The sequence below is a fragment of the Strigops habroptila genome, chromosome 4 (genome assembly GCF_004027225.2).
Source record: "Strigops habroptila isolate Jane chromosome 4, bStrHab1.2.pri, whole genome shotgun sequence".
In the NCBI taxonomy this organism is placed as follows: domain Eukaryota; kingdom Metazoa; phylum Chordata; class Aves; order Psittaciformes; family Psittacidae; genus Strigops; species Strigops habroptila.
Window position 1 is genome coordinate 52,448,132 of NC_046358.1, and position 15,561 is coordinate 52,463,692.

Consider the following 15,561-nt stretch of genomic DNA (forward strand, 5'->3'; position numbering starts at 1 on the left):
GAGAATCAGGCCTTGAATGTTTTCCAAGCCACAGCTCTAGGAGCAACCCCAGGAGGCAAAACAGAAGCATAAACTGTTGGACTGAAGCGACCTACTCCATGCTGGCTACCCCTGTTAGGAGGAGGCCCATTGGTGGGAATGCCAACACTCAGCACAGAAGGGATGCACCTCAAGAGAAGGTTAGAGCTCCACAGCAACATGCCCAGATAGATCCAATCCTCAGGGCCCAATCTAAACCCCACCAAAATCTGTAAAGGTTTTTACGTGGACTTTTAATGAGATTGGGATAAGCACTTGGGAAGCAGAATTAAAACTAGATTCAGAGCATTTGGCCTTTCATAACTGGCATTGCACACACTTCCCTCTCATAAAGAAACAGCTTGTGGGAATCCCAGAATAAAACTAAATACTGACCTCAGAAGAGGGGGAGAAAATAAGCCTTTGACTTTCTGACAACAGCACAAGTCAGAAAAGTTCCCTCATCTCATCACATTTTCCAGTGGGACAGTCACAGCAGCCAGTTAACGATGGGTGTTACATGAGATCCGTGTGCTGGTTGGATTAACTTCAGAAACCCCATCAGTCAGTTTAGCGAAGGACTTAATGCTGCTGATTTCTTGTGACAGTCCAAAGCCAGGGAGAGAGTTGCCGCAGGCAGGTCCAATGTGGCTTTAAATTATTAAATCATTATGTTCTAGGCTGTAAACTAGGAAAATAAAACAAGCTCGTTTGCTCTGAGAGATGTGGATCTTTCTGTAGAGAAGACAGGCCATTGTGGTAAGATTTGTCCTGAATTCCCCATCATTTACATGTCTTGCAAAACAGACATGTCTTGTACAACAGGCTGCATGATTCATAATGATGAACATGCAAGTAGGACAAGATTTCTGATGTTCTGGTTTCTAACATCCATTTGAACACCTCCCCCAGGCTACAAGCTTGTTTATCAAAACATAAAGGTTCTCTTCACCTGCTCTGCACTGGGGACCTTTGCACCATGTGACCTATTTCTGATTCTTGTAGTGAAGGGCTGACAGATCTCCTTGCAGAGAGATAGGAGGTCCCACACAACTTCCCATAGCTTCTTGGGAACTGCCAAGTGCCATGAGCATTTCCTTCTCTCCCCCAGGGTTTCTGCCCATGCCACCTTCCCAGCTCCAGCCAGCTGAGATGCCGTGAGCATGTGCCAGGGAACCAAACCTACCCCAATTATCTCTCTAACCTCAAGAATACTCAAGAGAAAGACTCATCCATGCTGTGTGACTCCTCTAACCATGATGGATTTTAGACAAAGGATGAGTGCTTTCCACTGCCCGGGGCTTAAGCTATACATTAATAAACAAAACACGTGGCCCAGCAACTCATAACTAAATAAAAAGCGTAACAGCTGGACACTGTGGCATCCCTCTCTGACACCGCACTCACCGTGAATGAAGTAGCCCTGCTCCTGCCAGATGAGAAAGGCGTCTCCCACTGCTGAGAATATGAGTCCCGCTAGGATGCGGCTGGCGCTCCGGTGTGACACTAAGAAGTTAATTCCATGAGCCAGAAGGAAAACCCACAGGCAGAAGATGGGCAGGCATTTGATGAGGGCACTGAACCAAGAGGGGCTGGAAGTTGGCAGCCAGAGGACAAAATAGACACAAGTGGCTTTAAAGAAAGGCACCAGTTTGGGACCTTCACTCTTCACCTAAAAGAAACAATAATTCAAAAAAGAGAAATTAATGGGAAGATTTCAAAAGCATCGGCGGGATTAACTGCGTAACAGAACTGTCTCTTTCTTTCTGAAAGCTGCTCTTGCATGTATACTCTCAGCTAGCAGCACTTCTACCCTGCAAAAAGCTGGTTGGACTTGACCATGATCCTCAGCCTAGACCTTTGTGACCCTCTCTGCTAAAAACTTCTTGCCTGGCAGGATGGATTTTGGATGGTGGAGATGGAAGTTTTAGATATCTTTTCTCATTATTTGTTCTCCTAAAAACATTTAGGTCACCAGCCATACTCCTCTGGTGATTCTTGCCACCTACTTGTGTTTAGACTAATGCCTTTTATACACCTTCTTTCCTGCAGCTGCAAAAATACTGTACTCCCCAGGAATATCTCAGCAGTAAACATGCCAATAAAAGTGCAGATCTTCCCTCCCATTTTGGCAAATCCTCTTGCTTAGCCAGTTGCAGATTATGCCAAGGATAGGACTTCTAAGCCATTATCTCTCCTGCCCTGTAGCCTCATGCCTGGAGCTTGCTGTTGGCATCACCACATGACTTCAAAAACCACCACATCAACCTCCCAGGTGAGGATGTCACTTCCTCAGCTGATTAATACTAACATCACGTGTGGCTTTATTCTAGCATTACACTAATAATATACTGCCCATGTTGCAGGAAATGTTTTGACTCAGGACTCTATTGTGTAAATCCAGACAAAAAAGCATCATGAGCAGTAGGCTACTCATAACAAAGCCACAGCAGAGGCAGGGCACAGAGCTACAGACTCCACAAGCTGGGTCTGCTCGTAACATATGTTTACCTGAGACCACTCTGGACAGTGATAATATACATATTGTGTTCACCTGCCCTCCTGTGATACTTCTGTATCAGATTTAGTGCAGGTGGGGAAAACTCCACATGAGAAACAAAGCTATGATTTTATTTTCTCCTTAGTGTAGCTGAGAGCCAAAACAAGGAGCAAAGGAGAAGACTGATTACTTCATGTGCCTGCCTGAGCTATGTCCTAGGGTCTTTTACAAGGCCTGTTTCCTCCTGCAGCTAAGGCAGTACAACCTGCAGAGCGCCCCTGCAAGCCAGGGGTCTCTCTCCATCTTCTCATTTCTTTGGTCAAGCAAGATTCAGTTGCTTAGTGTCACGATGACTTCCCACTACTCGTGCCCAAAGCACAAAAAGGCCTCATGCCCTGGAGGACAACACGGGAAAATTTAGAGGCATCGGAGCTGGCATCACAGTGCAAAGTCCCATCAAAATCTGAACGTCCATGCGTGACACTCTGGGGTTGCTTATCTCACACAAGGAGCCCATGCTCCAAAAACCTGCAAAAGAAACACTGGTCTTTTTTTTTTAAATCACTTGGCCCTGTTTCTGTTTCCTGCATCATGGGACTTTGCCATGACACAAAACCACCATCCATCTTCCTTCGATGCAATGTGCTTTGGTGCAGACACCTAGAATGGCTGAAGACTGCACAGCAAATATATCCATGCTTACGGTGCTCAGTTAATAAAGCCTAAACTCATTGAAATTCAGGAGGTTTTACAGACACAAGCAAAGAGAGTCAGGTGAAGCTAGAAGACGGAGGCAGAGGCAGTGGAGGGCATCTTCACATGCAGTATCTAAAAAGGGAATGCAATCTCTGAAGCAGCAAGACCATAAATAAAGGGCATCCCAAGAAGACAGTGCTTTCAAAATTGTTCTCACATCTGATGGAAATTTCCCCAGCATATCAGCAGTTTCTTAGCAGTAAGGTATTTCATTATACATTATTCATAGGCTATTGCCAACACAATCTTTAAACACTCCATTAAACAACCAGGCTACACACTTCACTCACAAAAGGACATCAGCAAGCCGTTAACTTTCTTGTATTACATGGGGAGCCCATCAGGAGTCCTCTACTGAGGCTGTCTAAATTAATCACCATTTACCACTTCTTGTCTACATTCCTTGGGAGAATTCTGGCAGCAAATAACAAACGAACTTGAAATACAAGTCATAAAAACCTCCATAGTCTCACAGCACTGAGGGTGCCTGGAAACTGTCAAGTATCATACAGGGGAAGAGTGGAGCCAAGCTTCCCTGTCCTTCAGACCCAGCACCTTGCCCTTCTGAAGAGACACATCAGGCTCAGACTACCCAAAGCCAGAGCCTGCCTCCACCTCTGCCTCTTCCCCTTCTCTTTTTTATTAAAAATGTAGTTGATCACATTCATCCTTTCACAGTTGCAGGCAACAGATGACAGTGCTTCTGGCAGGGTTTTCTCTTCTCCTGCATCAGTTGTGGAGGATCCCTACCACACCATAACAAGCCTGAGATCTTCAGCACAGAAAACTAACAACCTCCAGAGCTACAAAGGGCAAAAGAATTTGCAGCATCAACAGTGCTCCAGGTGCTTGTAACAGCCTCAGCTAAGGTAGGTAGGTAGTTTTGTACCTCTGAAGACAAAAGTTTATGCTGAAAGATATAGTTCAGGTTCAGCCTTGTTTGCTACACAGCACAGAGACACTGTTAGAAGCATACAGGAATGTATTTGGGTTAATAAACACAGGAAGTTTTATTTAATACTTCATATTAAAAGCACGGCACCTGCTAGGAGCGGTTACCATTACAGCCACAGCTTGTCCTCCCCTGTGTGCATGCATGATGAGACAGGTTTTAATTACACTTGTCATTTTCCCCAGGAACCTTGCCTTACTGAATATAAGACATGCACTTGCACAGAAAGATTATGTTTGCTTGATAAACTTAAAATTACTTACTATTTGAATGGGAATTTTCCAAGCCCAGCCAGCATTATTTTAAAATAATGGTTTGTATTATTTCCATCCTAATAATAATTAAGGAATTTTTCAGGCATAAGAGGTCAGATTCCAGTCTCAGTTACTCGTAGCTCTGGAATTTAAAGTGTTACAGAGTCCTTGTGTAAAAATAACATCGTATACCTGGAAGGGCTCCAGGCTTCTTATCATTAACACTTTGCTCCTTTACCTTTTTTCTACAAATATACTTCAAATGAGTTATTTCTAAACATGCCCTTGCCCATTACTGAATGCTGCAGCTTATGAGAGGGCTCTGACCAAATTGAGTGCTCCATGAGGGACACCACTTGATGAGACAGAGGTACTTGCACAGCTGAGGGCTGGGCAGCACATCCTGCTGGGATGGTGTGGCACTGGAAAAATGTGGGAGAAGTCTCCCAAGGAAAACTGAGGCAACCAGAGGGTGATGCTGGGGGGTTGCTCTCTGTTTGGATATGTGGCTGAGGCTTAGGAAGAGGTCATGGGGCAACTTGCCATCTGGAAGACAAGTCAAGGCTGGTATTGGGAAACCATGTACCAACATGAGTGTAGGCTGTGGCTTGAGGAAATCCAAACACCTAATCTATGACTGGGCTTGCCTGTACCTCAGGGAAGGAACATTATTTCTTGCCTGCATGGATAAATTGCATCAAACCACCTATCTCCTTTGCACCTGTGTCTCAAGAGACAGAATGTGAGATGGTGTTGTGCTGTGGTGTTGGAAAAGGAAGGACTTGATGCAGGTGACAGGATCCTTTTTGCTCAGGTATGTGATTGTCATTCCTTTAAGCAGGGTTTTGCCATTTTGTTACAAATTCTATGGCATTTTTGTTCCCACTTCTTTTCTTATTCCACTGCTAATTTACTTTGTGCTGAAATGCAGTACAGAAAACATCTTGAATATAATGACAAGGCAGTATTTCCAAGATTTGAATTTCTAAACTGAGCATAATTTAGGGCATTTTCTCAACTGCTATGACTACTAAGTTACTTAGAGTCTTTAAAAACTGGTTTAAATTGCTGTAAAGCCACTATCTCTGTATTTGTGGAGTTACAGTGAAAGTATCATTTATTAAATTATCTGTATCCCACCAAACCCAATGAAGCCCTCCAAGGCTTAGGCAGACTAGGAGGAAGTTGTGTCCTGGTTCTCACTAGGAGATTTTGAGCCAGATGATCTCCAGAGGTCCCTTCCAACCTCAGCCATCTTGTGATCTTCAAACAGAACATGGTATTGCCACATGCAGCTCTCTGGAGGCTCAGGGCTTGGATGTCCACCTCTCTGTTAGGGATTCATGTTTTCAGTATCCCTTCTTGTTTTGTCTGTTCTCATTCTGCTCCAGTTTGAAATATTGCTCATTTCCTTGTTGCCGTTGCAGTGACAGATGACACTATGACATAAGTATTCCAACCATGCTGCGATTTGGTATTGGGGTAAGATGTCTTGAGAGGTTAGGCTAGCCAATGAAGAAACACAGTTACAGAAGTGGCAGACCTGAAGAAATAACTCTGGGTAATAAGGACTGACAAAAAGTTCCCAATGTGCAAAATACAAGATGTAGCACACAAAGATGACCAAAAGCTTCACACAACAGCTTCTAAGCTATATCCACAAATTAGTTATTGGTGCCTCACAGGGGTCCCTGCTGGATGATCTCCTTGCACGTCCCCGCTATGCAGCAGTAGGGAATGCTGATGATCCATGTCTGTATAGGCCAATAGTCATTACAGGGTATGACCTGGGGAAAATCTATGTTGCTCCTCAGCAGCACAGATGGCCTGTTCTGACTGCTGCAGGCACATAACCAAGCCAAAAAATTTACGGCTACCTCCTCTACCCCAAAATAAGCTGTCTCCAGAGAGGAATGGCTGCATTTGTAAGACAGTGCCCTATTTTCTTCAACATTTTGGAGCCAGCTGTCTGTATCTACATCACAAGTGGCATGCAGAAAATCCAGCTGTCACAGGGAGGGAGACATCCTGCTCCTGAGGTATAGAAGAACATCAGAAGCTTGTTGCTTTGAAACACTGAAGATGGACAAAGTTCACTGTTTGTAAGGCTCACACTTGTCCCAGGAAACAATGTAGAGTATCAAATAATGCTCTTCTTTTCACAAGTACCCTAAATCAGCCTGCACAAAAAACAAGTATACAGCCTCCTCCAGGCACCAGCTGTGTGCCAGCCTGCTGGGCTGAAAAATGCTGCTTTCCAGGAAAAGTGATTGAAAAAGAATACCCCAGCCATTTCACTGAACAACACTTGAGCACACCTGTGTGCACTGGCCAAGAAAATCTGGGTCATTGTCCTCCACCCAGCTCTCCTGGTCGCCTTCCTGGCTGAGTATCATTTTATGTATCCATGGCTGAGCTGCTTTTCCTGGCTTTTGGCATCCTGCATCATGGATCCTGCCCTGGTTCTGCCCTACTGTGACAATAGTTCTTACCCCTACTTGTGTGCCGATAAATACTTATGTTGCTTTGTTGCCATGTACTGTGCTGCCACTGCAAGCCCACGGCTCATCTTTCTCATTCCCCAGACTGTGTAGCTCTTTTCCAGGCTGACAATCCTCGGTGCACTTTGAGTCACAGAGGGAGAGCTGCTTCAGTCAGGACAAAGTATACATATGTGCAACAGGCTCTCATCTACGGAGCAGCAGTGAACCAATGCAATTCCCCATGAGTCTGAGCCTACAGAAAACCCATGTTTGTGCTTAAGCAAAATGAGTAGACCATAAGGAGAAGCCTGTGTGTGCACAAATCCCAGCTAGAGGCAGCCAATTTTCCTCTGAATTCAGCAACCCGTCAGCTTTTGCTGAACCAAAAAGGAACACAGCAGTGCTGGGCAGCTCCTGGTCACAAATTCGCATGAGCTGTCTGCAAAGCCCTATCTTCCTGGGTTTGCATGTTCCCACCTTTGCTCAGATGGTGTCACATCAAGCTTTTTGAATGTATACACACTGAAACTGATATAAAAGAGGGAATTTTTTGGCAGGGGGACAGATGTGTGTGTAATAGGGAGGATTGAGCTGTTTGGTACCTAAATTCACTATTTACATCTTCCCTATCTTGGGTGGACACAGGAGCTGTCACAACGACCAGCCCTGGTGTGGGCCCTCAGAGCAAAGGCTCCAGTGGCCACTCTGGCGGCTCAGCTCTGTGTCCCTCCTGGGCAGAGGTGAGAGGAAGAGATGGATAAGACATAAAGAGGCCACCCAGTCCATGCTTTTCACTCCACTGGGTTGCTGAAATACTGGGGCTGGCTGGGACAGCCCCAACTGGTCTGGTCTCTAAGTGTGGGTGGGTGCAAAGTGCTTCATCTCCAACTCTGCTCTCCTGCTGGAGCAAATTGCTCCTGGGAGAGAACTGACTGCCTTTGGTCAAGGACGGCACTGGCCTGTGCATGCCCCAGGTTGTTCCTGAATAAAATTCTGAGAAAAAGTGCTTGTTTGTGGAGGGTGGTAAAGAATCGACTGGTGAAGAACTGAACCAGCCAATTAACTTGCCTGAAATACTGTGTTGGTGCAACATATTTGTGCAATTGATAAGAGGGTTTATGTTTGTTTTGAAGGTGCCATGGGCCAGGCATCCAAGGCAGATGGCTCCTGAACAGGCTCCACATGCTGCAGGAAATTCAGGGTGGAGACAAGATTGTAGAGGCTCCATCTCAAATGGACTTGTAAAATAGCTAATAAATCACCCAGAAGATGGTACATGACGTCTTTGGAAGAGTGTGTGTTGATAATCCTTTGTCTCCATCATGCTTATGCCATGCAATGAGTTTTGCCAGGTCTTGCAGTGCTTTATTGCAGCTACTGGCATTCACCAGCACAACTCAGGGCCTCCATTTCTCTGACAAGGGTAATGAAGTGAAACTCAGCTTGTGCTTGGCTGTCCAACCAGACCTGTTTGCAAGTGGTCAGAAAATCATGGTTTTGTTTCACAGGAGAGCTTCCATCATTCAGCACAAGCCAGAAGTAACAGGGCTCGGCCTGAACGCTTCCCACCTGCAAAAGGACCAACCTTCAGCTCAGCCACATGTGGCAGGAGCGGTGGGTCCAAGGGACCTTTTCCACCTCCAGGATCTCTTCAACTCCTCCTGCAAAATAAGGCTGGTTTGCTGGCTTCTCTCATCCCTCCCTTTACTCCAGCCACCTGGGTACTCTCTTCCTTCCCCTGGTTAAGCAAAGTAAGCTTCAGATGCACTTTCCAGCTTTGCTCCACAACTGACAAGGGTTGAGAGCTAGAAATATTCAACTTCTTTTTCTTAAGACCAAGCTGTGGCTATTTTCCAGAAAAATACAATTAAAAATTTGGCACAGGCCCTGACAGTCCTTGGGTGGTGAACTTGCTGCACTAGTTCTTGGCATGAGAAAAGTTGCCTTTTGGTGGAGGCACAGGGGAGCAGGCAGTGGGTGAGGATTAATCAAACTGGCATCTAACACAGGCCCCTGTGCAGGGCTGGGCTGCTCCACATACAGCTGCACACAGAAACAAGAACCACAACAAAGATTTTCATTTCCAAGCCAAAAATTCTGCCTGACTTGCAGTCACCTAATCTCCAGATTAACCGTGGCGGGGGATGGAAACCTATCAGCACGGAGGTTAAAATGTTCCAGAAGGGCATCTTGCCCCCGGACACAGAAAGAAAGGAGGACATTTGGAGCAGCAGCTTCCCCACAGCCACCTGGCAGCAAGGCACGTGCCTCCTGGCAGCAGGGCGACGGCGGTCTGCACCAGCCTCTCCCAGGGGAAACCACAGCTCAAGTCCCTGCAGCGCGGCAGCACGCCTGGGCACAGGAGGGGCACAGCACAGCCGGCGAGCGCTGGGAAGGAGGTGTTTTGTACCAAGCCAGCTGCACAGCATGTGAGCGAGGCTCATCGTGCCGCGGGAGTGCCAGCGATGCAAGGTGGCAGACGCAGGTGTTGCAAAGGTCTCTTTCCTCGTGTTTGCTCTCCAAGTGTGATTTTTCCACCACAGGCTGCTGTCTGTCCCTAGCCATAGATACTGCTCAAGAGAAGTCTGTGCTACCATGTGCTTTACCTTAGCCATGCTGTGATCTACTACCAAACCCCAATCATCTGTGTGGGATCTGTTTTGTACGGCAGTAAATTTCTGAAGGGGATCATCCAGGGTAGGTTTTAGGAGAAAACTGCATTGAACACACAATGTGTGAAGGATATTTAAATAAATGGCTTGGGAAGGTAAAAGAGAGAAGGCAAGCTCTGCGGCCTTCTCCAGAAGACAACAAAATAGCTACAACCATGAATCCTTGTGCAGTGGTAGGGAGGGATGTAAGATAGCATGGGGAGAAGTCACAAATAGGAAACAGGAAACACTTCAAAAAACTCCTTGCAAGAGTCCTCGGAAATGTGAGAGAACAGTCCCATAACAGCCTAAAATAGAGGCAGGTGGTGCTGGAGCCAGTGAAATAATCCCCGCCACATCAGGGCACTGCCTGTGCCACAAGTTGCATAGGAAGCCCATTCCTGCTTCTTGCCTTTTAAACCATGACATTGCCCAAAGCTATCTTGAGACACTGGTCCATGTTTTTTCCTCTAGCAATTAAGGAAGTTACAGCATCCATAAAGGTATCTCCTGCACTGAATAGAAGAAATCGTGTTAGCTTAGCTAATTGTGGTCAACAAGCTATACAACAGCGTCTCTGGTACCTGCTGCTACGAGGTCAGGCAAAGTAAGATACCACTACACCAGCCAATACCTTACTTACAAAGTAACTGGGGTATGTGCCTTTGGCTTTCTTGCATTGCAGAGAAGCCTTCAAGATAGTGAACCCTTTCATTAGCAGTGTTAACTGATAAAAATCAAATTACAAGCAAACACATTTCACCCTGAAGACTCAGCTTGGGTGTATGTAGTTTTGCTAGGGCTTGTTTTGTTGGGTTGATTTTGTTTGTTTCCATTACCAAGCATCATCTCTCCTGTCTACCAGACTGGCACAGGACCACAAGCAGGGCTACTTTAAAAACCTTTTCTTAACCCGTGGTAGTAATGATTGACTCCACATCTGTAGCAATCCTATAGCTGTCAGCAGTATTGGAGAGTTCCTTCTGAATATAGTCAGCAGTGTACCATTTCCGATGACAGCAATGTTCAGCCAGTCCAGAATTCAGATGTCTCTGCAGGGCTGTAGGAGCTGTCACAGGCTACTGCTTTCAGGGTAGTCCATTGGGTCTCAGAAATAAAAGCAAAAAAATAGCATTTGCCTGCCAGCATCTTGTCTCAGAGCAAAGATTGCTTTTCCCTCCTGCGATTCCAGGTCTTCCTTTTGGTGTAGCAGAAAGCAAGCCTCTCCAAACATTTCCTTAAAGAGCCCCTTCCAGATGTTTAAAAACCTGAACCACAGTGGGCCAATCTTTTCATTTTGCTCATCAGAGCTGCATTGCTGGCACCTCAAGGGCACACACCCTTTCCCAGAGAGTGAGATCACGTGAGGCTATGTCCCCCAGTGCTGCCCAAGACCTCAGGAGGATGCTGTGAAGCTGCAGGAAGCTTCGGGAGCCAGCCAGCACCCTGAAATGCACAGTCAGGGGCTGTCTCAGACAATTCTTCTCAGGGTGGGAAGGCGCATTTATTTGGCTTGTCACACTAAAATCCAGATTACAAATTTCTACTGCTTATGGAAAAGTCTCCACAGCTCATCCTGGGGGTGGTCTCCAGGCTACAAGCACACGTTCTCAGGAGACTTGTCATTATTTATATCACACTCCTCTGTGAAAGAGAATGCAGATTTCTGTCACCCAGGAAAAAATAGTGTTAGGTTTTATGTTGCTCTAAGCATTACCTTGGAGGGGCTGGGTAAGCCCGACATGCTGGCTGTGGGGCACAGGGCCACAGCAGAAAGCAAGTCCTGTTGCCACAGGCAAGTGCCGCACACTGACATCTGCTCCACAAGCTGTGTGGCAAGACTGGGGCCTCTCTCCAGTCTTTCTGATATGGGTGCAGACCCAAAATAAAATGCCCCAGGGAGAACTGTCAGTTCCCTCCGTTCCCTCCTTGTCAGCACCAATGGCAAACTGAGCCTCTAGGTAACAAGAGTGAGGGCTTTGCACACAGAGTGTTTTGTCCCCAGGGCTGAAATCCATCTTTTGCCTTCCCTTTCCTATCTCCAGCTTTATTTGCACCCCACAATCCATCACATTTATATACTTGTTGGAAGGCCCCAGCCACCCCATATTTGGCTGCAGCAGAAGGGGATGCACAGAAGAATGGGCACTCAGGAGAAATGGGCACTTGGCAAAGCTCTACCCTGTCCCATGTGGCTTTGCCAGTAGGGATTGGTATTTTGGAAGGAAGGAAGGAAGGTCCTTCCACCCAGATGCAATTTCTTCAGCAAACTTCTTCAGCAGAGTAGACCTCATTTTACCTACAATCTACGGGGAATAACGCAGGCCTGAATGAAGAGCATTGCAGGCACTGTTGTCACAGCCTTTATGATAACAGCTAAAGAGCCATTGGTGTAGCACAGAAGGCAGGTGGCATGTGACAGGCTGTACCAGCCCTACCAGCCATTCCCAAACACATGCCAAGGCTGAAACCGCCTCCAGCACCCAAAAGGTGCTTTTGCAGCTCTGCTTTCTGGCTCACACAACAGATCCATGCACACCTGGCAGGTGAGGATTTTGCAAAAGCAACGGGAAGGCAGAACTGAGAGGAGGGGAAGGAGGCTGCCAGTGGCTCAGAAAGCTGGCAGATCTACACAAGAGACTTGTCCTACAAATCCTTGCAAGGGGCTGCAATAAGATCAGCAAAACCTGGCAAAAGCAAGCAGGGCTGTGCTGGGAAACCCAGGAAGGACAGCTCAGCTTGTCTTGTGCCTAATGGAAAGCTGAATGAAAAGCTCCACTTGAGAAACATGTCCTGCAGGCTGAAAGCTTGTGAAACACTGATGTTAAAGAAAATGAGAAGGGAAAATAGTGATGTGCCCCAATAAAGTTGTGGTTTTAGAGAGGTGCCACTCTGGTACCTTATAAAAAAGCAGCAGCCCTCCTTATGTAATCATGAGACGAATATGCTTAAGGAGACGGGAGGATGTAAGGTCAAGGTATGACAGTGGAGCCACAGATTTAATTTCCAATATCTATTTTTGTGCCAAGATGGTGTGACCTGGGCAAGTCAGTATCAGGCACATATTACATGAATTTGGACTTTCCCAGCCAATCTCAACAGATGTGGAGTGTGCAGGTGCAAACATTGGCCTGTGCAAACACTAACCCACACAGTCCAGGATTCACACTTAGTCATCAAGGGTTTCACTTGCAAACCCCCGCTGTAATTGGGCTGCATATATAAATGCGGATCATGCTCACAAATGAGCATGTAGCTGCTTATCGGTGTTATGCCCTTTATTTTGAGGGTGCAAGTCCACAGGTGCATGGGACATTAGCCCAGTGGAAATTTCACAAATGTCAATTAAGTGCTAAACTTGTCATCATGCTCCTTTTATATCAGGGTTGCAGGAAAAGCCATGAAACTTGTTTAGTTTTTCCTGCAATGGAGCACAATCTGCACTGCTATCCCAGCACCTGGCTGGCTCTGATTTATGCTGTAACAAAACCAAAAGACACAAGCAAACAGTGATATAGGAACCAAGCTATGGTCTCAGCCAGCAGAAGCCCAGTTCTGCTGAAGCCATGGGAGACAAAACGACTCACATAAAGCTGAGGATCTGCCCTGTGTGTCTAGTATGTGCTCAAAATGTGCAGCTGCTTAACGTCAAACGTACCCTCAATCTCAAGCAACGATTCAGTCAGCGGCTATTTGCAACTAGCAGAAATGTACCCATTTTGATGCATAATCGGAAATTTAATGTCTGATGCCAACTGGGGCCGTTATCTGTCTCCAAAGCTGGTTCTGGTGAGGGGCAAAAAGTGAAACCTCACCATTCAAACCTGACAAAAGTCCAAAGGCCAATTCAGTAACATGGCTCATCTCATCTCCCCTCAGTCCTGGAAAGTATGTGTTTTGCAGTAATCTACAGGAATTAGTTTTTGGGAGAAAGTGTAGCCTGCTGGTAAGAAACAAGGCATTTCCATAAGCTCACAGCAAGATGAATCAAAACAGCCACCATCCTCATTAACAGGCAGATCTGCAACACAACAGTCAACCTGCAACACTAATGCAAGAAGAGACACAAGTTGCACTTAATGCAGAGAGAAACTGTGCCCTGTGCAGTTCCGGGTCAGAGACTGTGGTGAGCCCCCAGGCTCTCTGCAGTTATCTGAAATCCCTCCCACCCTAGCACACTTTAAATCTTCCAGGAAAGCTCTCACTCAGCCCGTCTACCACCTTTCAGCTCTGGTGGCATGTAATCTCCCAGACAGTTTTCTGCGCATGTCACCTGGATACTTGTTCACATTCAGCATTACATGGAGCGATGCTCTAGACTGACACACTTGTCATACAGAAACCTGTCATGAGCTTAAATGCTATTTAGATTGTGGCAGCATAAGATAGGGATATAGGAAGGGTGCCAACAGGCTAGAAGAAGAAATAGCCATCATCTTGATTTTGGGCATGCTGCAATAAGCAAAACCTACTCTCTACTGTAATGACAAATCTACTGGGCATTGTATGACATAAAGGGCAGTGGAAAAGTTAAATGCTAATGTAACAGCCACTTAGGCCTCCAGGAGGGAAGGGAATTATATAACTAATAATCTTTTTGCTGTTCCAAAGTTTCCACACGTTAGCAGAAGACAAGTTCCAGATGCCATCTTTTTCCAAGAGCCTAATTTCACTGGAGTTATTATTTCCTCAGTATTGCGCAGTTACCCACAGAGAAAGATAACTTCTGTTGTACTTAGTGGTTTGGATATAGATACTTGAAAAGAGAATGGAAGAAATTATCTCTGTCCATTCTGAGGAATTATGTGTAAGTACAGGCTTCTGAACTTGACCCATAATCTTCATGCACAAAGCACACTTTGAACAACAGACGTGTGTGACTTGAGTGACATATTTGAGTTACTGAAGCCTTTAATCTACAGCACTGCCTGCAGCAGTGATTGGAGCTAACTGCTTAATGCAACCACACTGGAACACTTTCTAGCCTCCAATTTCAGTTACCCGTATCTCAGCCCACCCTCTCACAGCAACAGCTACAGCAAAGAATGTCAATGTCATAGCAAGAATGCACAAGTTCAGTCTGAAAAAATAAATCATGGCATGTAACACTATGCCTAGGCTCTAGCTGGCATAAATCAGCACAGCTTTTTGCTCAGTAGGACCAAAGCTTTTAGGCTTCTCCCAAAAGGTGTGACTGACATAAATATTAATAAGATCCTGCTAAGCTTACCTAAGGTGATGACTCCCTCTCTTACTTCAGAGAGTTCAGATGTTTAGAAATCTTTTCTATAATTCATTTACATTGGTTTGGTTTTTATACAAGTGCCATATTTCCATAATTGTCTATGTGGTGTATAAATGTGTGTGTTTACAAGCTTCCTGTGTAATAAAATCCCAATTCATGATGTATTTAAGTAATGGGGAAAATTACTTGAAAGCAAAATGAAAGCAACAATGTTGCACATAAACAAAGAGAACAAATAAAATTACCCTCTCTACAGTAAGAGTTTCCTCTGACTTAGATGGTTGCTAGCACTTTATTAATTAATGCAGAAATAATACATCCTCTATTTAAGAAGCAAAGGCTGAAATAGTTTAAGTGTGATCTGGCTTTCTTGTTTTCAACAGCGGTTTGAGGATTAGGAAGCACACTTTCTAATAATAAACCTTTAGAACTATGCTTAGACCTACTACTGCTACAATTGCCCATAGAGCAGAGTCTCTGAGCAATGTGATTTATATCATGTTTCTACACTCATCTGTATCAGTGTGGTTTGGCCCCTCTTCAGAAGTTCAAACAACATCTACCCCATTCTCCAGCCCTGTTCAGTATTTGTTACTGGTGAATACCTTTCCAGATCATACCTTTCAGGATTTTCACCCAGGAAGTGGCCTTCATACTCCCCCACAGTGACAGCCTGCATCTCTCCAGGAGGTCAGCAAGGGC

General features: G+C 45.6%; 1 protein-coding gene and 1 long non-coding RNA gene across 3 annotated transcripts in view; one reads left to right on the forward strand and one right to left on the reverse strand.

Annotated features, from left to right (window-relative positions):
- The window catches only part of LOC115606858, a 36,640-nt gene extending 21,617 nt beyond the window's left edge, over positions 1-15,023 (forward strand). For both annotated transcript variants that reach the window (XR_003991028.1, XR_003991029.1), the window contains 3 exons: positions 3,953-4,143; positions 5,139-5,294; positions 8,097-15,023. This is a non-coding gene — a long non-coding RNA (uncharacterized LOC115606858). The remainder of the gene's footprint in view (positions 1-3,952; positions 4,144-5,138; positions 5,295-8,096) is intronic.
- The window catches only part of TMEM86A (transmembrane protein 86A), a 30,145-nt gene that overhangs the window by 9,741 nt on the left and 4,843 nt on the right, over positions 1-15,561 (reverse strand). The window contains exon 2 of the mRNA XM_030483433.1: positions 1,426-1,690. Coding sequence (XP_030339293.1) covers positions 1,426-1,690 — 265 coding nt within the window. The remainder of the gene's footprint in view (positions 1-1,425; positions 1,691-15,561) is intronic.